Source organism: Poecilia formosa, unplaced genomic scaffold (genome assembly GCF_000485575.1).
Source record: "Poecilia formosa unplaced genomic scaffold, Poecilia_formosa-5.1.2 Scaffold664, whole genome shotgun sequence".
Taxonomy (NCBI): domain Eukaryota; kingdom Metazoa; phylum Chordata; class Actinopteri; order Cyprinodontiformes; family Poeciliidae; genus Poecilia; species Poecilia formosa.
The window spans coordinates 135137-159568 of NW_006800603.1; the positions used below are offsets into that span (position 1 = coordinate 135137).

At 36.0% G+C, this 24432-nt stretch overlaps 1 protein-coding gene and 1 long non-coding RNA gene across 2 annotated transcripts in view; one reads left to right on the plus strand and one right to left on the minus strand.

Annotated features, from left to right (window-relative positions):
* Positions 1-11813: 11813 nt before the first annotated feature.
* LOC103130722 (uncharacterized) overlaps positions 11814-24432 on the minus strand; it is a 13155-nt gene continuing 536 nt past the window's right edge. Inside the window, exons 2-3 of the long non-coding RNA XR_001660353.1 lie at positions 23765-23830; positions 11814-12275 (exon numbers count right to left, since the gene is read on the minus strand). This is a non-coding gene — a long non-coding RNA (uncharacterized LOC103130722). The remainder of the gene's footprint in view (positions 12276-23764; positions 23831-24432) is intronic.
* parm1 (prostate androgen-regulated mucin-like protein 1) lies at positions 18200-22037 on the plus strand. The gene is made up of 3 exons (XM_016666125.1): positions 18200-18730; positions 21153-21231; positions 21305-22037. Exons 1-3 carry the CDS (start codon positions 18211-18213, stop codon positions 21384-21386), a joined length of 681 nt encoding a protein of 226 aa, XP_016521611.1. The 5' UTR covers positions 18200-18210; the 3' UTR covers positions 21387-22037.

The window sequence follows — 24432 nt, forward strand, 5'->3', positions numbered from 1 at the left end:
TGGCAGGCTAATGCTAGCTTAGATTAGCCTAGACTTTTTAGACAGAGAAGAATCAGAACTAATTTTCTTCTTTGTTGCTAATCTTGCTAACAGGCTAACTGCAGCCTTTTGTTGTAAAGCCAGTGAATCCACTGTGAATATTTTCTGACGCTTCATAACAGGTCTGTTATTTTTGTTTACAAAGTTCATAATTCATTTTATCTGTTGTTTGTGTTGTTTTATTCATTTTAGACATTCAAAATGTTCCAGTGTTAAAAGTTCATGAGAATTTAAAGTTTACTGATATTAATTATGTTTTTTCATTATTATACCTTTATATTACAACAAAATGGTCTCAAAACAAAAATATAATCGTTTATCATAATAACTACCATCCAGTTATAATTGTTATAACAACAGACCCAAATGTTTCATTTATTAGACAGTTTTGAGTCATTTTTCTTTGTAACTTGTATGAAAACGTAAATTTGGTCAAATCTCGTCTTGTTTTATAAGTTACAGTAAACAGATAATCTGCACATCAAAAAAAGCTCTAATTGTTTAATTGTCCAGCAAAGTGTTGATATTAACGGCTCATCGCCTCCCGGTGGTCGTCCTGCTGCCGGTTCCCGTCAGCGGCGGGTCGGTGGCGTCCTGGTGGCGATCTGAGCTCAGACGTGTGTCTGTGGCCTCGGGCGCCGCGCTGTCAGATCAGCTTTCCACGGCAGACAGCACAAGGTCATCAGATGACGACCCTGAGCCGGGGCTGCCCCGCAGTCCTTCAGCTGCCATATTCATTTCCAGTCAGCCGCCGCGGCGCTCAGCTCTCACGCTCAGATCGACTCTCAGCTCCGTATCGCTGTGCTACAGCACGACGCCGTGACGTTCGGGGAAATTAGACGTCTGGCTGTCGTGGTGATGCTAAGATACTGACATCATTATGTTGGTGCTTCAGTGTGGAAGTGCATCCATGTTTGAACTTTAAAGCTGTTACATTTCTGGACCAGGAGGAAAGCGGAATGTTTCTGACCAAAACCGATTTTATTCCAAGTGAAGCACTGATTGATTATTTCTGTTTTATCAATCTTTTGCTAATTTATCTGCTTGTTTTTGTCACTTTGGGTAAGAGAGAGAGTTTAAATAAATTAAAGCAAAACAATGACTCACTTTAAACAGGTTAGGGTAAGTCTATGGCCTATACAAAACATGATCATTACATTTTTTTTTATATAAAATCACTCTAAGATAATGAGATTTTATGGCCTCTTGTCACTTTAAATCTAAATAATCTGCTGCTGGCCACGTCACCCAACTCAGCGTTTATCCTTGCATGTAAAAATCTCCGCAGACAGATTCTCAATTATACAACCATACGTCTTTGAAAAGCAGAAGTGGAGCCTCTTGCACAACCGATAAGAATGCAGCAAGTGGTTTCTGGGTGGCAACTCAACAACAAAACGCTCATCTTTTCCAGCAGCCATTGTACAACGAATACAGAGAGAAAACCAGCTCACCAAACATGCTGGAATTCAGCTCTGGTTGCTAGGTAACCGACAGAATTCCACTGGAGTTGCTAGGTAACGGCACAGTGTGACTTAACTATTAGGAGGTTTTCAAAACGACTCATTTTCCAGACAGAAAAAAAACATTAATTTGTTGCCAAAAAGCTGCTGTTTTTGTTTAGAAACAGCAGAGACACAAATGGAACCATGAAAAAAGTTTAAAATGTCAATTTTGCACAATAGTTCTGCTTAAAAGTTACATAATGCAATCAAACTTTCTGCAATAATAATTATCTCCACCTAGTTTTAAGATTACAAAAACTGTTCTGCTAAATTTTAAATAACTGGAGGGAAATCAGAAAATCAAAACGTAAACAAATTACAGTTATTAAAACTAAACTTTATGTAATTTCACATTAAGAATTTAACAGGCTGGTGAACAAACACATTATTTTAATATTTAGTTTCTTGCTAATAGATGAAATATCCAGTTTGCTTGTGACTGAAGAGAGAAAAGTAATGTTGCTTCTTTTGAGGAAATCATTGAATAAAAGCGAAAGTTTAAAAAAGATGTATTGGATTTTAAATTTTTTTTGTCAATCAAACAGTCAGCCGTTTTAGCGATTAAAAAGCTCAGTGAAGGGAAGAAAGACACATATCTGCAGCTAAAAATCCATACATGCAACACCAATTGTCTGTTTCAAAAGGAGCATCTGTAAAGGAAAATACCCGTCATTTTCCTCATGGGAGGCCCGTTACTGTAAAAGCTTCCATTGTTCCCAAACACAGACTCCTCTGATGCTCGCGTCAGGAAACAGAAAGTGTGATCCGCCTCCAGTCCGACGCAAATGTCGGACTGGATTTGTCTTGGCTGATCGGATGAGACGCAGGTCAAAAGGCTTTCATTAGCGTCTAAACACACGGCTAATAAATGCTTCACACTCATAAAGCAACGCTCAGACTGCATGATTTCCATATTCATATGAGTGACATCCGGGTCAGAGGTTAAAGGTTCATTTCTGCAAACTGGGCAGTAAAAAAAGCTTCATCTAATCCTGTTTCACACATATTACCTAATAAATTAGCTTTATTAGTGCTAATCATAAACAGCTCCGCTAATGCTAAAGCTAGTACACCGAAATGCTACTTAGCAGAAACTAATGCTAAAAAAAGTTTGCTCTTCTATTATTGGACTTTATTCAACTGAAAGTTTAACAGAGGAAATCTGAAAATAGCAAATAAAACCAGTTTAAAATGTATGATAGTGAAATATGATTTTACAAACTGAATCTGTAGCAGCTTTAAATCAGAGATTTCAGCCTGTGAACTGGGAAATGTTAATTTTTCAGGTTTTTTTGAGCAGCAGTGAAACAACCGCCGCTGTATAATTCTACCAGCCAATTAACACGTCTTTCATCCAGAAGCTTTGAACCAAACGTCGCTCAGCCGGAGCGAAGCAGGACCTTCATGAAGCCGCAGGGTGCAGGTTTCCCGTCGGCAAATCGGCCATTAAATGCACTTTCAGTCAGGCAGGTGAGCGAACACCTGTCAGCGCCTTTGTCCACTGTAAAACCTACATGAACTCCCACTGATTAAATGTTAATTAACTTGATGTTAACTTTTTTGATGTAAAATGTTTTGTGAAGTTACCTGCAGAGACTCTGTGGAGGAAGATCTTATTATTACAACATTAAATTAATATTTTCACAAAAAGATTTTCAGTGTTAAACAGTTTAAACAGTTTGTTTAGGGTGGAATCGCTACGTTTACATATGTTACAGAATGACTGCAGTCTCTCTTTTCTTTCTGAAACATTTGTTTTGTATTTAACAACACAATTTGTGATGTTGAATGGAAACAATCAGGAAGTTGAGTTGGGCAGATATTACCAAAACATTAATATCTATACAGAGCCGATATCAGAATCAGATCAATTCCATTGTGATAAGATCAATACTTTAGTTTTAAATTCCCTCTTGAAATTTTTTTTTTTTTTTGAGAATTGCAGTTTCTCAACTCTACCTCACAAAAGATTATATTTTAATTTGCTCAAATATTTTTTTGTATTGTGTTTAGAACAAATTGACTCTTAATCATGTTAAAATGTTAAACTATTTTGTAGACGGCTACAGATTTTGTCCAAGTGGTTTCTGGATGGTAAGTCAACAATAAAACATGTTTGTGTTTTCAAGCAGAAATTGAACAGCTGACCAAACGTGCTGGAACTTGGCTGGGGTTGCTAGGTAACGTGGCAGAATTCTTCTGGGGTTGCTAGGTAACGTGGCAGAATTCTTCCGGGGTTGCTAGGTAACGGGTGGACTTTTAAGGGTTACTGGTCGCTATTTTTTGTCAATTTTATCTGAAGCATAAAATCAATCATTTGGGTCACAACATCATCCTTATATTTTTAAAAAAATATTAAGTAAAAATAGATTATAATCACATGGGAGCTTAAAAGCTGTTTTATTTAACTAGCAATAACATGGAGGAATATTGAGACACTGGAGGTGACAGAAACCATGTTCCTGGTTTGAACCCATGTCACAACGGTCCTGCATGTTTATTCTGATCTCAGCTCTTTTCTGCTCCTTGTTTCTGATGTTTTCCTGAAGGTTTTTCCTCCAGACAAGCCGGAGGCTTCAGTCCCAGATGCTCATCGTCCAGGATTCAGTTTATCCTCCAGAGAAACAGCTGATGAAGCTCTAAATCTAACTCAGCTCCAACATCCAGGCTTCTGCATTCATCAAACTTTAGTTTTATTTTCAGGAAAACGGTTTTATTATCTTCCTGTTTATTTATGTTATCTGCTCTCTGTCAAACACCTGATCGCTTCCTCCTCTTTCCGTTTTTTGAATGTTTTACAAAGTAAATTTTGGACTTAAAGGCAACCTATAATACAAAAATTCACATTTTGCACATTTTGTATTTACATTTGGGTTTCTACTGACTCTAAAAATCTAAGTTTTTTCGTGTCTGGAAAATGAGTCATTTCAAAAACCTCCCGATTGTTAAGTCGCATTCGACAGGCACTGCACCATTACCTAGCAAACCCAGTGGAGTTCCACCCGTTACCTAGCAACCCCAGTGGAGTTCCACCCGTTACCTTGCAACCCCAGTGGAGTTCCATCCGTTACCTAGCAACCTAAGCAGTGCTTTAACACATTTGTTCAGCTTCTTTGTATGCACTGTGCTATGGCTGCTGGAAAATAAACCAGAAACCACTTGCTGCATTCTTGTTGGTCGTGCAGGAGGCTCCACTTCTGCTTTTCAAATATGTACGGTTGTATAGTTGTGTATCTGTTTGCAGCCATTTTCATGTGACACAACTTATTTGGATTTAAAGTGACAAAACGCCCTAACACAGCTTAAAATGTAGAACTGAGTAAAATCTCATTATCCAAGAATGACTGTGTAAAAACAATGTAATGAACATGTATTGAATAGGCCATAGACCTTGCATATCTTCCTTTCTAGCAAAAGCCAAAGCAAAAAGTCACTGTGCATTGTTCTCTTTCTCTCTGTAAGCCTATTAAGTCACCATAGCAACAAGTTATTTAAGCGTCAGTGTCTGACAGGCTCAAGCAGTTTTAAAAAATCTCAGTCTAACAAAAGGAACAAATATGGATCTGCAGTCGACCATCAGTGTCCACGCTGCGGTTTGGATGACAGAATATTTACTCGATTCTCTGTCAGTTTGACCTTTTCTGACACAGAAATCATCTCACAGAGTCAGGCACTTTGAGGCAGTTTAATCTGTGTCTAAATGTGTTAATTGCAGCAGCATGCTTCACGGTCTGAACTTAATGAAACCGGTGATGAAGATCGTCTCCAGGTGCGATCAAAGCAGGAAGCCACTGAGCTCAGCAGGACAGGCTGACCAATCACAGCCCGGCTGCTTAATTTACACCTGAACTACTGAAACTGTCCAAATTCTGCTTCTGTCCTTCACTTTTTTTGAAAGTTAAACATTCCTGGTTCAGTTTCTACCGTATTTAGTGGAAGTTCTTCTGATCGACCTCAATTAGTCTCAGATCAGAAATTGATCAAAAATTTGTGGTAAATAATTTCTCCCCACAGAGACCAATTATATCTGTACATTTAAAGAAGCAGAAAGCTGTAAAGGATTATATCTTTAATTAACTTCATGCAGTTCCATCATTTGTCTGCAGTGTGATTGTAGCCTTAGCGCTAACACTGAAGCTAAAAAAGACGCTTACAGTGGAATAATGCTTTAATTGCTACAAACGCATCCATCCTAATCCTAGGCACTGCATGTCGGCTTTTATCTTCATAAAGGAGATTTGGTTCATCCAGAGATGGATTCACAAGGTGAACAAATTAGGAATGAATCCAACTTTAAATCCGTATATCACATAGTATATTTCAGTGAGGAGATTATTTCATGGGTAGTTGCAAATGCAGAGACGTTATTTACTGTAGATAAATCGTGCTAAAGGGACACACCGCTAATTAAAGATCCTATAAACACAAACATAGTGAAACATTTCCTGTAATTCAGGTTAAAACCTTCCGTCATTGAGCTCACCTTGACTGATAAACTGCCTGCCTTTCAAAATAAAACCCCAAAGCAAATGCAAATCTATTCAGAAACTTCCTCTAGAAAATAAAACAGACAAGTTGCTTAAACAAACTGTTCTTAAACTATGTTAAATTAAATTGTTTTCCAAGATCTGAATAATTCAGAGACTGTAAACATGCAAACAGATTTAGGAGTAAACATTTCTGATTAGCATTAAGCTAAGTCTGATTCTCTTATGATTCACCTTCTGAATCTTTTTCTCCTTAAGACCAAATGTTTTCGCTATCAGACATCAATCTAACAGGAAATGAAAATGAACTAATTGTGCAGGGCATTCTGGGTAAATACAACCCAAACAAACATGCTAGCTTAGCGCTAGCAGGAGGAATGTCTTGAGAAATAAACCATTAAAATCTGACACCACTCCATTTTTGTTTACGTTTCATTAAGAAGGAAGTTGCGCTCAGCGTCTTCTTCAGTGGTTTTTGTGTCATTTCCTTCAGTAGTTCTTAATGCAGCGCCCCCACAGGTGAGCAGGGAAACAGCACTTTGAATTAGTTTGTATTATTTGACGCTGCAGTGTGAAAAAGAACCGCAGCAGCTGAAAATGTAAGAAATGTACAAGACTATGGTTGGAAAAAAGCGTTAGCCTTGCTACAAAAGACATGCTATTAGCTAGCATCCAAGGCTGCAATCTGTGCCTAATTAAAGGCAGACAGACTTTAATTAGGCAGCTGACTATGAACATTTTAACATTTTCAAGACAGTAAAGTTGAGGATGTTTCTACAGCAACATTTTGTTTTATAATCTGCTTTTTAAACTCTACTGCACCGTTTTCCACACAATCTGGTAAAAGGGTAGAATAAAACCAATGAAAAATGGCTGCTGAGCAGCAACAATTAAGATAAAAAGAGAATATAAAAATGCTCCATAATTGACTTCCCTGGCGCTTTGCAGTCTGACTCAGCTTGCTCTTTCATTTCGACTTTATTTTGCAAGTACCCTTTAAAGCTAGATCTTGAAAATATGCACTTTACCTAAAGAGAAGAAATAAATGGACAGATAGGTATTCAATAACTACCCAACAAAAAAACGTGACAAGCTTTTAGTGGCCATGGTTACAGCAGATCGCGTGAATCAGTCGACCAGAAGCGAGGAAAGAGACATTTAGAGGAAATTGGTCGTGTGGTAAGTTTCTGAGCAGCAAAGGAAATGTGATGAAACTCACATTACAGGTTAGATGCATTTATTTCACAATGTTTAGCTTCCAGAAAGCTGAAAACAAAGCCTGGAAAATCCTGCAAAAAAGCTAAATTTACTGGTTTGTAAACATAAAAATAATTTATTTATTATTTTATGTCCAAATAATAAAGGAAAACCTGCTCAGTTTTATGATTTTATTCTGATTTCAGATTGAAATAGTGACTTTGATTCATAAAGTCTGACTTGCCCTCATTTGTTCACTCAGATTAAAACCAAAGCAGTTCATTAAAAATATAATCTGCTTTTAAAATGAACCAGTTCATCTAATAAGTTCTCATATGTTAGTTGAATATGTCGCCTAAACATATTATGTTATTGACCTAAAACAGCATAATTACTTCAAAACATCTGGACTGAGACAAAATGTCTCAAAGTTTTCAAGTGGCATTATAAACAACATACTGCTAGCTATCTAGGGCTAACACTGTTAGCAGCAGCTAAATTAGCAGGAGCTGGACAATAAATCAATAACCATATATATCACAATAGACGTGATTCATATCAATAGTTGATACGTCTGGCAGAAAATTCAATATGTAAAATATTCACTGAACTCCGATTTAATGCACTGCTTTGCATTCTGGGAGATGTAGGCAGCAGTTTTAAGGTTTCTCCTCAAAACGGCTTAAAAATAAACAACAGAATGAAAACTGTCGATTCACCAGTTTGGCATCAGACATTTAAAACAAAAATCTAATCAATAATTATCGATATCGGCTGATATGAAATACTTGTACTGTGAAAAGTCTGTCAGCCATATAGCATGGCCCTAAGCTAACACCATTAGCTATTTCTAACACAGTTAGCAGGAGCTACCACAACTAGCAGAACTTCATGCCATTAGCTAGAGCTAGCACCAGTAGCAGAAACTAGCATCATTAGCAAGATATAAAACTATTAGCAGAATCAAAACTGTCAATAGGAGCTAGCACCATTAGTAGAAGTAGCATCATTTGCTAGAGCTAACACCACTGGCATAACACCGTTAACAGGAGCTAAAGCACTAGCAGGAGCTAACATCATTAGCAGAATCTAATGCCATTAGCTAACCTCATTATCAGGAGGTAACACTATATGTAGGAGCTAACGCTAATGTGACAATGAAACATCTTTAAGTTTTTAACAAACCGTTAACTCTTTGCAGCGCAGAAACTGGTTTTTGAAACCGACACGCTCCTTGTCCTCCATTTAATCTTCCTCTTTTTTATTTCTCCTCATCATTTCTTCACAGTCTTCCATCTCAACACAATCCACTTCAAACTGAAAGGATTAAACATTAATTATGGTGCAACAATTACTGTTCTGGCTGGCCGGCGCTAGCGCTGTTAGCACTTAGCTTACATAACCTGCCTCATCTGTCACAATAACACATTCGGCTGGACGATAAATTTATAGCGATAAACGATGATATTGTTGTTTTGAGACCAGATCAATGATGTATTGGCATAACGGTGCAAAGACACATTCAGAAAGATCAACAAACTTTAAATGAACATTTAACACTGGAACTGGAAGACATTTTAAATATTCAAATTAAATAAATAATAACAGAAACAATATGTCCTAGTTGAGACCGAAGCACTGGAAGAAACGATAAATCACGCAAATGGGAATGACTGAACTTATCATTTAATTTGATTAACTGATTTATCATTTATTGTGATAAATCAGTTAATCAGTGACAATATTTTGTCTGAATCTCTAAAAACTGTATTTTTACTGTTTATTTTTCACTCCTGAATAAAAAACGTTTCTCCAATAATCATTTCAATCAACTTTCCGCCTTGACATCAGAGCACTTTAAGCCATAACTTGGTGATTTTCTCCGACACGTCGGGAGGACATAACCTTTTTTAAACGTAAACATGAGAGCCGGAGTCGTTAGCGGGCGGAAAGCGGCCGCCCTCGCAGAAAGCGACGGCGGCAATCAGCAGGAGGAGGAAGAAGGGCCTGGAGAGCGGCGCTCGTCGGCGCTGAACAGCCTTTTGTGTCGCCTCTGATTGAGCCGCGACACTCAGAAGACGCTCGGTAATTGTGCTGCCGTCTCCGTTAGCGGCGTGTGGGTCCAGGAGAGCGCGGCCAAGTGATGGGAGTGTGTTTGTGCAAGTCAAGGGCCTGAAGATGTCGATGCAATGAGGCTCATCAGGAAAGCTGATTCCCATCAGAGGAGAAAACGTGACGATGGGGAATCTGAGGAGGAAAGAGCCAGTTGGCTGCAATAATCTGATTTTATTATAACAGAATGAAGAAATGATGCCAAACCCGACTTCTGCTGTGCAAAAGTCTTCATGCAGACACAATTAGAGAATCATTAAAAACTAAAATTAGCTAAAAAGCTGAAGATTATATGGTGCATAGTTATAACAAAAAATAATAAATATTATGAATATTATAAAATAAGTAGAATTATTGGATATAATCCTTACAAAATAAAATAAAAAATAATAGTAGTAGTTGAAGTAGTAATCATGATATAATAATTCTAATAGCCTTTAATATAATTATAACATGGTAATAATTGTTACAAAATAATAATATTATAAAATATAACAATGAAATGACTGAAAATTGTTAATATAATAATACTTAGTATTTTAAAATAACAGAAAATAATATTCATTAATATGATTACAAATTGGTCACAATTACATAAAATATTAAAGTATAATTATAAATTATGATTTAAAAAAATAATATTAAGAATATTAGTAGAAGTCACAATAATAATAAATTCTTATATATCTTAATATGATTACAAATTGCAAAATTATAAAAAATTATGAAATAATTTTTAAGAATTAATATAATTAGTTATAGTAACATTAATATTCATTGTTCTTAATTAGAAAATTATTATTATAAGAATAAATATATTTTTAAATGTAATCATTGTTAAGTCTGAGAAACTGAATAATAATGATAAAATTTGATTACATAAATGTAATAAAAATATTTTTAATAATCTTTTAATGTATTAGTGGAAAGTTTAGTGGAAGCAAAAAATGGAGTTATGACAAAAGTTCCCAGCAACATAGTTGATTATGGCAGCTTTTCTCAAGGACATCTTACAACAAAAAACGTTAATATTTAATCCAGTTTTTTCCTCTAAACAAACATTTATGTATTTATCTTCATATAAAATATGCAGGAATACTCATGTTTTTCCCTTCAAGCACTCAAGTGGTCATAACTCGTCTGAAGGATCTTTAAAGTTTAAATCTGGCAGTTTTAACGCTGATTTTCAGTCTAAACCTGATAATTATTATCATAGAAACATTTTAATTTGCTAAACTGCTTAATCTGGCCAATCAGTGGCTGATAAATCAGATCAAATCAGCAGAAAGTAAAGAAGCTCGGAGGCAATTTAAACAGACGGAGAGTTCAGTCCGACCTCCTTTCCTTTTGTGTTTCTGCTATTTTCTCTCAGTTTTCAGTCAGAACCCATCTGCCGATCACTGGGCCTTGCTTGTGGGTGGAAGAAGAAAACACGCAGCCTGTAGCGGGTCTGGGTCTCGTTTTGGTCTCGATCGTAAAGCTGTGGGCAGAAAGCCGCTACGTGTCGCTGAGAGCTGAATCCATACGGAGAGGAAGATTGGAAACTGGCAGCAAGGATCTATAAAACCATGAAAATAAAAAGTCCTGCCAAGATGGAGGATTTTTATTCAAACAAATAACTTAAATGAACTGTGAATATAAAATATCACAGTTTAAATGAGAAAAGCATCACATTTAGCTACTGAATTGTTACTGAAAACATCACTAGTTGCTACATTGCTGTAAAAATGTTTTTGTTCTGACATTTCTTACAAATTTAGTCAAAGATACCCCAAGAAAATACAAAAAACTATTTTAAATTCTTGAATAAATCAATAAAACAATCAATAGTGACCCAAACGAACCTGATTCTGAGTGAAATATTAATTTCCCACTAAACATAATAAACTAAATTTTCCCATTTTGGGAGAAAAATCTACAATTAGCTCTTTTTGATAAATGATAAAAAGTCTTTTACAACAAGGAGGATGAATTCTGGCCTCACTCTGCTTTGCTTAATTATGAATGTCAGTAAATTGTGCTGAAATGACATTTCTATCAAATTTCAGTAAAATACTAATTTCATTAATAACATTCACTGTTAGCCAAATTAATGTTGGTTAGTAACTGAAACATCCACAAAGGTCACTGACATAACTTAACACTGAACAAAGTAGTTATAAATAAAATTGACTTAAATTCAGTAAATCTTCCTGAAATTTACTGAATTTCAGGAAAATAAAATTTATTGGTGGATAATATTAATTGTTAAACAACAATTAATGTTTTTAACTACCATTAATTGTTGGTTAATGACTGAAAAATTAACAGTGATCAACTGAAATATATTGAACCTGAAAAAAGTAGTAATAAATAAAGAAAATACTAAAACTAAAGAAAATCAGACATTTTCATGTTTGGGGGGTTAAAGGTGCCCATCGTGGCCCTCTGGTAAATTTGGACTAGAACCGCCACTGCACAGAGGTCTTTGTTTTTTTTTTGTTGTTTTTTTTAAGTAGCTGAAGTTAATTTGACTCGTTTCTAGGAGATGAAACTTTTAGTTGTTGTGGCTTCTTTAATGTATGGCTGATCTATGGAGCTCCAATCAGGCCTACATTTCTAAAGTCTGACGGGAGATTTCCATGTGTTTATTTATGAATCAAGTGATTTAGAAGGAGAATTTAACCAAAATCTGAGACGTAAACATGATCTTTTTCCAGCTTACGAAGGTTGAAAACGTCTAAAAACATTCAGACTGAGTGTAAATAAAGCCTGACCTATGGAAGATGCCAACATGCCGGCGTTCCTGTCATTCACAGGTCTCTGCTCATTTGTGACATCTGGTCAGATCTGCAGTGGGAAACAGACGGCGACTCCCACCGCCACCATCTGCCTGCGTGAAAATGGGCCGCCGCGGGTTGCCAGGTCTGCACCACATCCAGCCGATCGCAGGACACTTTGTGTTTTAGAAAGAAGCAAATAAGAGCGAAAAATCAGTGAAGGAGCTGAAGAAAATGAAACAAGTCATTAGAAACGTAACTAGATAGTTTTCACTTGCTGTTTTTCACCATCATTTATCCTCAGGTTTTGATCTGCAGTCTCAGAATTCTGACTTTTTAAAAATTATGACGATTTTCTCAGAATTTTGACTTTATTCTTAGTGTTATTTTTTCAGTGGTCCTAATCCTCTTTACTGTATGTAATAAGTACAAAGTTTAAACTTTCTAATTTAATGACTGAAATAAACTTACCTGTTAGTTGCTGCTGTTTCTATTTCCCACAAAATTCCGCAATTTAATATTTAGAAAATTAACTTTTTAATTCTTAGAAAAATTTGCTTTTCAATACAAAGTTTAGGGTATTTGGGAATATTGAATTTGGTTTATTTCATAAAGCTGCAATGGAAACACTTTTTTTCACATAATGAATCATAAGATAAACAACATGATGTTACTTCTGACAGAAACTATAAAGCAGACGACAGGAAGTAGTTGGAGGATGATAACACAGCATGATTTTTACTGACTTGTTGCATAAACAAGATTCTCCATGTGTGATTTTAATCGCATTTCTTATTGCAAAATTGTGTTTTTTTCAGAAAATTTACATTTGTAATGGAAACGCTGTGAGTGATCTCGTAATTTATTCAATTTATTAAAGAGAAATATCTGTAAAGAGCTTTAGTCTTGAACAGAGATGATAATTAGATTTTTCCTGGCAGATTTCTGGAAACAGAAACATTTGAAGAAATTTCCTCAGCATGCCGTTTATTCTCTTTCTTGTAGTTGTATCTCTGCCCAGCAGCTGTTCGCTGATCATCGTCCTCGACCCCAATCTACTCCGAGGCCTCGGCAACGTCATCGGATCTGAAGCTGAAAATTTAAATACGGCCGAGTTCTGGAGACCCGAAACGTTCCCGATTGATCCGATATGTCAGCTTATCCGACGGTCCAGGCTGCAGCCGCTGCACCAGGCGTCACTGTCACCCCATCAATATAAATGCAAATCCTACAATCTGGTGAGGGCCGCGTGGATTACGACTGGCAGACAGTCGCCTGTCTGTGAAAACACGGTGAAAGGTCAGCGGCTCGTTAAGTTTGGCTGCAACGCGGCGAATTTAGAGGCAGACAGGTGAGCCGCCGTTGGACCTTAAAGTGCAAACGTTTCCGTGGATCTTTTCTTGACATTTTTACCCGTCTGAAACACGAATACGTCAGAGGTTCACTTGAACAGTTCCATGAAGATTTTACAAGAAACCAGGAGCAAAACTGAACATGCAGCCGATGCAACTCTAGCAGGTTGGACACAGTTTTGTTTTTACAACCATCTTCTGACTTTAAATTACGTTTCTTTTGTTTTTGTTGCTGTTTATGCCATGCTGCACATCATTGGTTCATTCATCTCTGGAATTATTAAACCAATGAAATACTTTGAAGGTGATTTTGATATTAAATATCTAGCTTGGCGCTACAAGCTCAGCTTGCTAACTAAACATTTAGCATGCTAACTATTTATTTTGGAGCTAAATATTTAGCTTTCTAACTAAGTATTTAGTTTTTTAATTAAATATCTAATATTTGACTGTGATATTTATAACCTTATAAGATAGCAAAAATATGACTTTGCAAAGTAAACCTAGTTTTTCCTTTCTGAAATGCTAAAATTACCCAAATGCTGTTAATTTTTAATGTGTAACTTTACACCCCATAAAATGAGGCTTAGAAACCTGAGAACTGTTTACCAGCACAGTGGAGAAAGCATCATGCTGTGGGCTTATTTCATTGCCCACAGTGTCTCATTGTGTCTCTGCTGCAAAAGTGGTCAGCGTGAATCTTTCAAAGTGCAACTTTTGTTTTAGAACAATTAAATCTGCTTGAAAACTGACGAGTTAAGTCTTTATCATACCCATGATGAAGACTTTCTCGTTCGGTTTCTCTTTCCAGCCACATGTGAACTGAATGTATTGTTTGCAGTAAAAAATTGACTCCAGAGTCTTTAAATTTGTGTCCAAATGGAGCCGTTTGGTTCAGACAAAACCCAGCGGAGGCTCGGCCTCAGCTTCAATCAAACAGTCTGTTTAAATTGCAGACCTTTCCCCACTTCAGAGATAATTACCCCCATTATTCTATTGATCAAGTGGCACCTGAAAATCCCTTTAATGTTTTACTCTCTTTGTGTTCGGAGCAGCTACGGAGCTCTTGTGTCGTAAAAAGCGAAGGAATATTTTTAAAAACGGAGATTCACCTGCATGCAGGTTTTCCTGCTGAGCCTCTGGTAACGATAGATAAAGTCTCACAACCTGCCTGGAACAAACGTCTCAAACCCTGCAGAGGTTTGCGATCGCCTCATTGGTTTTGCTAACGAATTCACTAATTAGGCAATCAGACAGAAATTAGAGGTCACTGCATGAGGGGTCAATTATTCTCATCTCCTCCTGGGGTGAAGATAAACTTCTTCCTGTGACCTGCAGCAGTAAAATCAACACTGACAGCCAACACACTACTATGAATTCAAAGCCAACTTTGTCCTTTTTAAGTTTTTAAACTTAACTTTGTGTGTCTGCGAAAACACTTTCAGTGATTTCTGCCTTCCTATTTATTTAAAATCTATGAATATCTTTGCTACAATCTGTGTCAACACTTTAAACTGACTTTTAAGAGACAGTTTGAAGAATGAGAGTCCAGAATATTTGGTCTTATTGTGACCAAAGTTGCAACATTTGTTACATTTTCAGCATCAAAAGATTTGAATCCTTTGTGCAACCTGTTCCCCTCCTGGCCTGTGGGGGCGCTGCACCAGAAACCACTGAAGGAAACGACAAGAAAACCTCTGAAGACACTGAGCACAAATTCGTTCTTCACCAAATGGAAGCAAAAATGGAGTGGCATCAAATTTTAGCGGTTGGAGGATTTCTCTTTTGTCTTTGGTAAAAAAAACAAAACAAGATCCATTCTTCATGCTAGCGCTAAGCTAACGCCTTTTTTTGGCCGGTTTTACCCAGAATGCCCTGTGATTTAGACAAATTTCACAACAGCTCTGTTTGGTTGCTTCAATCAAACTCTCGTTCCAGTTCGGTTGGAGAGGTGTGAACGTGTAATTGGACAAAAAAGCGGTTTGAATAAGCTTTCAGACTGGAGACCGCTCCAAAAGCAGGAAGTGAACTATAGCGCAGGGCATTCTGGGTAAATACAACCAAAACAAACACACTAGCCAAGCGCTAGCAGGAGAAATAAAAATCCTCCAACCACTAAAATCTGACACCACCCTGTCTGTTTACATTTTGTGAAAGAATGAAGTTTTGCTCAGTGTCCTTTTTGGAGGTTTTTTGTTTCCTTCGGTGGTTCTTGGTGCAGCGCCCCCACAGGTGAGGAGGGGAACAGGCTTTTCAGAGTTTGGTCGGTTTGACTCAGTTCAGTGTGAATGTTAACCGCAGCATCTGATCAGAGCAGGAACAAATCCTTCAGTCCTACATAAACTGTTGACTCCATTTAGTTACAGTAAAGCCAACCTGGGTGGAAAGAGACGAGGTCTGGTGAGACCAGATCAAATTTTCTGTTGGTAAACTTCAATTCTCTGGAATCTTTCTGAGGATTATCGCATGGTTTAAAAAAAGGGCTTAATGTGATTATTAATGGATTTGTTTTAACGTGTTACATTGTAGGCTTTCAAAATGAACACTTTCTGTTACTGTAATGAATCGCAAAGCAGGGCGTATTTCATAGGAACATGCTGCCCCCTGCTGGACTGTTTTATACAGGAAGGCAAGAAACTTTCAAATAAGCCACAAAATAAATAAAGAGAAAATAAAATGGTTAAAAAATTAGTAAATAAACTAAATAAATAAGAGGAAATAAAACTAAATAAATAAATAAGAAATATAACTAAATAAATAAAAAAACAAAATAAAATTGAAAATAAATAGGAAATAAAACTGTAAATAAATGAGGAAATGCAAAAATAAAATTGAAAATAAAGACTACAGATTAAGGTTATTCATTCATTTGTTCATTCAATAAATGGTGTACTTGTCCTTTAAGTGTCACCTACTGCAGTTCCTGAATGTAAAAGCTTGTGCTGCCCTCTGCTGGCGGATGAATGTAATTACAACTCAGATGCTGCTGCTGGCTCAACATTTCATCACAAAACACTAAACATTTATGAGAATTGTATAACTGTGGCTCTTAAAAATAACAGTTATAAAAATAAAAACTACTTATATTCTGTTTTATAATATATCTCAGTTATTAAACTCCAGATGCTTTTAACCAGAACACGGAGCCTAAAAATAAAGCAACCACAGGCTGTCAGCTCTAACAGCTTCCTGAACGCGGACCGGGCCGCCCTCTGAGCTCTGACTCAGTCAGCGGTACCGCCCCCCCTCTCTGTGTTCGGCTCATATATAACCAGAACCAGAACCGGCTCCAGGCAGGGAACCGCTCAGACGTCCAGAGGGAGCAAAGATCAGCGGCTCAGACGTCCAGGAAGATAAAACAAGATGAGGCTCATTCTGCAAACGCTGATAACATGTAAGTCATCCGCTCTGTTATCAGCTCACCCAGATACCTGGATAATATTCAGGTTAATTAGTTTAAATGTTTAAATGATGCGGAAAACTATCATGCACCCTGATCTCCTCAGCTGTTTTCAAAGAGATTAAAGTTAAAGAAAGTTTAAATTATAACCTGGATTTCCTGGAGGGAAGCTCCACAGTTCAAAGGTTTTCTCAATGATTGATTGATTGATAAACAGTAACCACTTTAACTAAACCGGCGGAGGCTGGAGGGAAAACGTTGGTTTGTGGTTTTTAATGGCAGGAAGAGTTTTTAGACAGATTTAGAGGCAAAAAAAAATGTTTTATCAGTTTGAAAAACAATTTCAGACCAAACTGTCTGAGAGAGAAACTCTCAGCAGCGTCAGACCGGATCTCAGTTTCCACTTCCTGCACACCAACGCGGCGTGTCGAAGAAAAACATCAGCGTGGTTTTAGTTACAGACCGAAGCAAAACCTGAAGAAACTCCCTAAAAAAACTTTTTAAAGGGGGAAAACTAAAAATGTGATAAGTTTTACTGGACGATAAAACTGTTCCAGAAATTATTGTGATAAACGGTAATATTGTTGTTTTGACTCCATTTTCAATCTGCTTCACATCTTTGCAACCATTTTGCAAAGAAACAAACAAAACTATGACAAAGGATTAAGAAAAATATTTTTAAAAAGTAAGACAAGGTGATAATATTCCAAGAATAAAGTAAAGTCATATTTTAATGGAAGTTTTCATACATAAAAAATACAATCTGGAGTTCCACAGGGCAGCTGTTTGGACCTTTTCCGTTTTCATCATCAAACTCCAGGATAAGTTGAACAAAATAAACAAAATGTGTCATCTGTTGCTGATTTCACAACTATGGATGATTTTTTTGATGTAAAGCTCTTTGAGTTTCTGGAATGTTCTACACAGATTACAGATTATGTAAAACTAACCAATGGGAATTGTGTTTTTCTTGACTGGTTTTGATTTTTAAATGGTTTTACGTCTCAAAATATAGAATATTGTAGAGAAACTGCTGCACTGTGAACCATAAGAGGCGAGATGTAGAGTGGAAAAAGACTGAAGTGTTGTTTGTGTGGAATTACAGGTCTGCTGTTATCAGCATCTTCATCAACGACAACAACGACACCACCAACGACAACAAAGACACCACCAACGACACCACCAACGACAACAAAGACACCAACAACGACAACAACGACAACAATGACACCACCAACGACAACACCGACAACAAAGACACCAACAACGACAACAAAGACACCAACAACGACAACAAAGACACCAACAACGACAACAAAGACACCAACAACGACAACAACGACAACAATGACACCAACAATGACACCACCAACAACAAAAACACCAACAACGACAATGACAACAAAAACACCAACGACAGCTAAAGCAACACCACCAATGACAACAGCATCTATACCTTCGTCAACTGAGTTCAGCTCATCAGCCACATCATCTCAAACTGAGATCAGCACTACGACCATTTCTGCATCTTCATCACCACCATCATCGTCCACAGCAACATCAAGCACCACGGATACGACCGTCATCCACACAACCGTTCAAGTAACGAACTCCGTCAACCAATCAACAACCACCATAACCGAAACCAGCAGCATCTCTACTGGCTCCACAACCAGTAAAAAGGCCTCAGAACCACCAACGTCCACCGGAGCCCCGACCACCAGGCCTGATGCTGCCTCTACCGGCAGACCGATGTCCACCGGCGCCCCGACCACCAGGCCTGGTGCTCCCTCTACCGGCAGCCCTACGTCCACTAAAGCCCCCAGCAGCAGTCCGCCGGCGGATCAGGAGGGACAGCAGTCAAAGGCACTGAGCCCAGGTAGGCAGAGCCACCATTTTACTTTTTATTCTTTTGGAATCAAAATCACTGATTTTGTGACATTTTTCCTCATTATGCTCCTTCCAAAATCAATATATAAAAGAAAAAAATAGTTAATTGACCTGAATTGTGCACCTGCTTGTGAAAAATCAAAATTTTCAGAGTTTTGATGTTGATTTGGAGGCTGAATCTGTGGTCTGATGCAACACTGGAGTTAAAACTTTTGAAATCGGGGAACGTTTCCCAAACTGAAGGGCTCAGAAGGTGGTAAGACTCTGAGAGGTCATTTAGAGTCTGGATAGCCAGATGTCTGGAATTCAGGTCAAGGTGAAACTCAGATGGGGATTTCCTTTTGAGATTATAATCTGTTAAAATGTAAGATTTTTCCATCACAGTTTAAAAAATCCAGTCAAATATTTCAGTAATACACCCCCTGAGTAGAAGTAGAAATTATTACGTTGGGTTTTGAGTGAAATTATTATTGGAATGATTTTATTAGGGCTCCAACGTACATTTTTTAAAATTATAAATATGTTTTCAATAAGTTTTATTACAAAATAACTTACTTAATTTTATAAAAACAAATTTTTCTTGTAATTTTAAGACGTTCGTCTGGTAAAATTGCGTCTTTATTCTGATAATATTGTGACTATATTCTTGTCAATAAATAAAAATCCTCATCGCTCAACTCAGAAGTTGATGATTGAAATAAAAGCCACTTTTTAAAAACATTTTCTGTCATTTGATGTTGTTTTAATAGATATGCTTCAGAATAAAGGACTTTCTGACATTTAGCAGCTAAAACACATTAATAAAAACCTTTTCAGAATCTGATGGCTCCATGTTTCCTGCAGTCGTTGTGAAACGTTTTCATCCGTCCCACTTCTGCCCTCATAATGTGAAAAAGTTCCTGCTGTGGTTAATATGTGAACCGATTTCTTCTCTCACTTCCTCGTTTACCTTCCAGTGACTTCTTCATGAGATTTACAAACAAACTGAAAAAAATGTTTTTTTAGTAACTGCTCTTCCTCTCTGGTTGGAAAATCAGTTACGGAAATAATTCTGACTTTCTCTGCAAACGTTTTGATTCTGCTGCTTAAAATTTCATCTGTTTGCCATGGAGCCCATAAATAAAAAATAAATAAAAAAATCCAGGTGTTGCCTCACCTGTAGCGTTTATTAGCTTCCATCATGGTGGAGGTAATAAATGTGACTCAGAAGCTTTATGGTTTCACGAGAAACTGAGTCAACTCCGGGTTTAGTTTCAGGTATATTCAGGAAATAAACAAAAAGTTTTTAACAGAATTAAACATGAAATTAAAAAAGCTAAATGCTAAATGCTACATGTTATAGTGCAATAATGATATATGTGTCATTTAAAATGTGAGTCTTCTGGTATATTTGAGTTAAAAGAAGGATTGAGAACAATTTATATTTTATTGTTTTCTCTTTAAAAAAAACAATGAAAAGAGAATATTGCATATACTAATATTTTATTTAAATATTAAGAATATTTTACTTAAATGTTTTTAAAATTGAAAAATATATATTTCATCCTCACTTTAAGAAAAAAATAAATAAAAATACAATATTCCAAGTTTTTCATATTTAAAACATTTTAAAATAAAATAAAAAATTAGGGTTTTTTTATTAAAAAAGAAAGAAATCTTCATGTTTCCTTTGCCTAACTTTTCTTCTTACATTTAAAAATTATACATTTTAAAAAATATCTAAAGAGAGGGGACAACATATTTTATTTTTGTATTATTTCCTTTATTTTTTAAAAAATAAGAGAAAAATTCATTTGTTCTTATTTTCTAGAGAGAAGAAAAATTTAAAGAAAATTATGTAGATTCATGTTTTCATATTTTAAAAATAATAATTTAGAAAGAGAAAACATTACCTTTTGAAACAAAAAATACATTTTATTATAAAAAGTATATTTAATTAATATTTTTATTACATTATAAACAGTACAAATACATTAAAAAGAGAACATTATGTTTATTTACTTACATAAAGTAAAAGAGAGAGTGAATAGTTCATGTATCAGATGAAGCTTTTATTGTTGTTTCCTTTTATTGTTTTCCTATTAATTTCAAAGTTCAAAGGTCAATTTTGTCTGACCTGCTGGAAGAGGGAATTATCTGAAGGTCATGGTTCACTGACTGTCTGAACAATCCGATGACTTCATATTTTTATCATTTATCTGATTTTTTATGTAGAAACTCTGAATTTCTGTCTGAAACGCTCTGAGCACAAACACAAAAACATTTTTAAAACATGAAACTTTGCGATTCTTTAAGCCAAAAAACAAATAAATGCTTATATTTAATCCAACATGGATCCTGTTTTTGCCTCTAATTGGGTTAATAATTAAACGTTTTCCTAGCAGAGGCGTTTAAATCTGATCTGTCTGCAGGAAGCGTCGTCGTCATCGTGGTTGTTTTCCTGCTGCTGGTTCTGCTGGTGCTGGGAGGATTATACCAGCACAAGATCAGGTCAGGACCAAACAGTGATAAAACACTAAATCACCTTTATCCTCATTAATCATCTCTGTGTTGGTGTTTGCAGACGGACGTCGTACGGCCCCCTGCTGGACAGCCATGAACACGGCTCTTTGGGAAACTTCACCAACCCCATGTACGACCCCTGATGACCCCTGACGACCCCTGATGACCCCTGACGACCCCGGACAAATCTAAAATCCTGCACTCTGAGCCGTTTGTAAAGACAGATTATAAACGTTTCTGCTTTAGAAACACTGGTTAAATGGCGTTTTTTGTGTTTTTGGAGTTCAGAACAACATTTTTTATGTTTTTTCCACTGAAAGTTGAAGTAGGAATTATGAGCTGCATGAAAAAGGCAAAAAAAGAACAAAAATAGCATCAAAAAACAATAATTTAATTATTTTTAGCAGGGAATTTATATTGTTTTTACATAAATATTGTCAATTTTCCTTGCAGTCCTTGCAGCTATATGAGTTACTTTAAACTGAGATAAAAAGAAATTAACTAAAAACTAATTAGTTAAATTCAGTTTTCAGTGACAGTATTTATTATTCCACAAATTGTGTTTAACAATGGTGAATATTTTAAAATCAAACTAAGAATTTCTGTTTTATATCTTACTATTTGCATTATTGTGACTTTAAAAATCAAATAGACAAATTCATGTTTAAGTTAATTATAATTCTGTGTTTCTGTTTATTTCCAGTTTTTTTTGTTTTAAATATTTACATCAGTTTGGTTTGTAATTTTTAATCGTTGTTGCTGATTTGTGTGAAGAATAATTTTGTTTTGATTGTGTGAAATTAAATTGTTTAACTAAAAATAGTGATTAAAACAATAATGTGAAAAAGTTTATTTTTTCTTTTTCTTTTGATTTGGTGAATTAAAATGGTTTCGTAATCAGAAAACAGTCTAACCAGCTGAATAAGTTATTAAAAATAAAGTGAAAAGTGGGGAGATTAATAACTAAACAGTTTGTTTTCAGATATCAGATTAAAAATGAACCTCATAAAATATTTCATAATCAGAGCATTAAGTCATAAATACGATGCTAACAACAAGCTAGCTGGCTAACCTATTAGCTGGCTAGTCAGCTCGCTGCCAAATTAGCTTGTTGCTAAGTTAGCTACCTGCTAACAATGTGTCTTGCTAACTGGACAGATTCAGTATTTTTCTCCCTCTAAAAGATAATCCTGCAGAAAACACTTCGGCCATCTTGACCTGAATATTGACGACACCTGGATGATAACGCACAAAAATGATCAAAGACACACCAGCATGTTTATCTTTAAACGGCTCAATAACAAAAGCAATAAAGTTTTACAGTGTTCTAGTAAAAATCTGGTTTAAACCTGATTAAAATCCTTGGTTTGACCTTAAATAGGCTGTTCATGCTGGAAAATCCCCCAGTTTGGTTGAACTGAACCAGTTCTGCAAAAATCCTCCACAAGGATGTGAAAACCTGTTTTATTGTCCGTTAACACAACGAAGACATGATGGCACCAGGGATGGCCCAGTGAATTATGTGTCCAGTTTGGATCACTTTTTCCCCTAAATAGAGACATTTAGTAGATTTTCATGTTTACTCTGGTTATCTTCTAACTTTGTTTGATGATCTGAAACATTTAAGTGAGACAAAAAGCAAAAACAGATAAATCTGTATTTTTTTCACAGCACTGCGAAAGAAAAGTATTTGTTTAGTCATTTTAAAATTCAAAAACCAATATGTACATGCTTTTAATACCATTGAAAGCATGTACATTTCTTAAATAACATTTTTAAAACAAACTTTGGATTTGTTACAAAAACCAAAGGGTTAAACTATATTTCGTACCTAATAATGGCCTTAAAATGTGTTATTTATCTGTAAAATATGCTGAAAAAGTGTCCATCTAAGCTTTCAGGTCAGATTTGCTCCTTTTGGGCCCCAAATCCTCCAGGGGGTCTCAAATGAAGAATCTTGAAAGGAGTCGTTTTTATTCAACCCACTCAATTTGTCGCCATTACTGGGCAGCAGTAATTACAGAGGGAGCAGATTCTCATGCTACGCTGTGATTATCAGGCCCTGAATAGTCCATCCTGTGTGTGTCCATATGGTTCCTTTATAATTACACAGCAGGAAGGGCGGACCGATACCAACGGTAGTAACATCTGGACCAGCTAAGTTCATATATAAGGATTTAAATAAGTGAATTAATACAGATTGAATTATTTATTCAGCTGTTTTTCATTTATTCTAACACTCCTTCCTGATCAAATACAGTTTTGAATCTACCCTCAGAAATATTGTCATTTTTTTTGTTCAAATACTGATTGACATAAAAAATATATACATTTTTAGAACCAAGCAGACTTTTAGATTTGCAATAATAACAGTCAAAATATGCTAATATTTCTCTGGCCTTTCTGAGTTTTCTGTTTTTCCACTCATGTTTATTTCAAACATTTAAAACTCTTTATTTATCAGTAAATTGTGCCACATTTGCAAGGATTTCTCTTTGTGGTTGGACTGTGTGAAACTCACCAAACCCTGTCAACGCCAAGCAGCTTTTGGTGGAGGCAGTATCATGGTCGGGGCCAAACCACCTCACTGGAAAAAAACAAGGGGTTGTTATTAATGGAGACAATCAGAGATGCATAGATGTTCAGATCTACAAGCTAAATATGCAGTTAGCAAGCTACAAATGTAGCCTCATACTTAGCTTGTTAACTAAAAAATATGAAGTTATCAAGTTAAATATTTAGCTTGATAACTAAATATCACTAAGCTAGTTAAATACTTGCTAAATACTTGCTAAGTATTTAACTAGCAAGCTAAATAACAAAATATGTAGTTAGTTTGCTAATGAAATATTTAAGTTTTCATTTTTGACTGTAACTTTACAAATGACACCCATTAACGGAGAAGTCTTTAGTTTAATTAAGTACATTATTAGATTTTATGCAATTTATCCAAACAGCAGCAAACAATACATATTAAGGCCATTTAAATGTAACATAGTTTGGAAATAAAACGGTTTTCCAAGCAACAAAGAAAATAAAGTCTAATTTTCCTACTATGTGATTAGACAACAACCTGTCAGCAGCGTGTAGGAAGCTGAAAGCTGTTAGCTGCTAGCTGAAAGCTGTTAGCTGAAAGCTGTTAGCTGCTAGCTGAAAGCTGTTAGCTGCTAGCTGAAAGCTGTTAGCTGC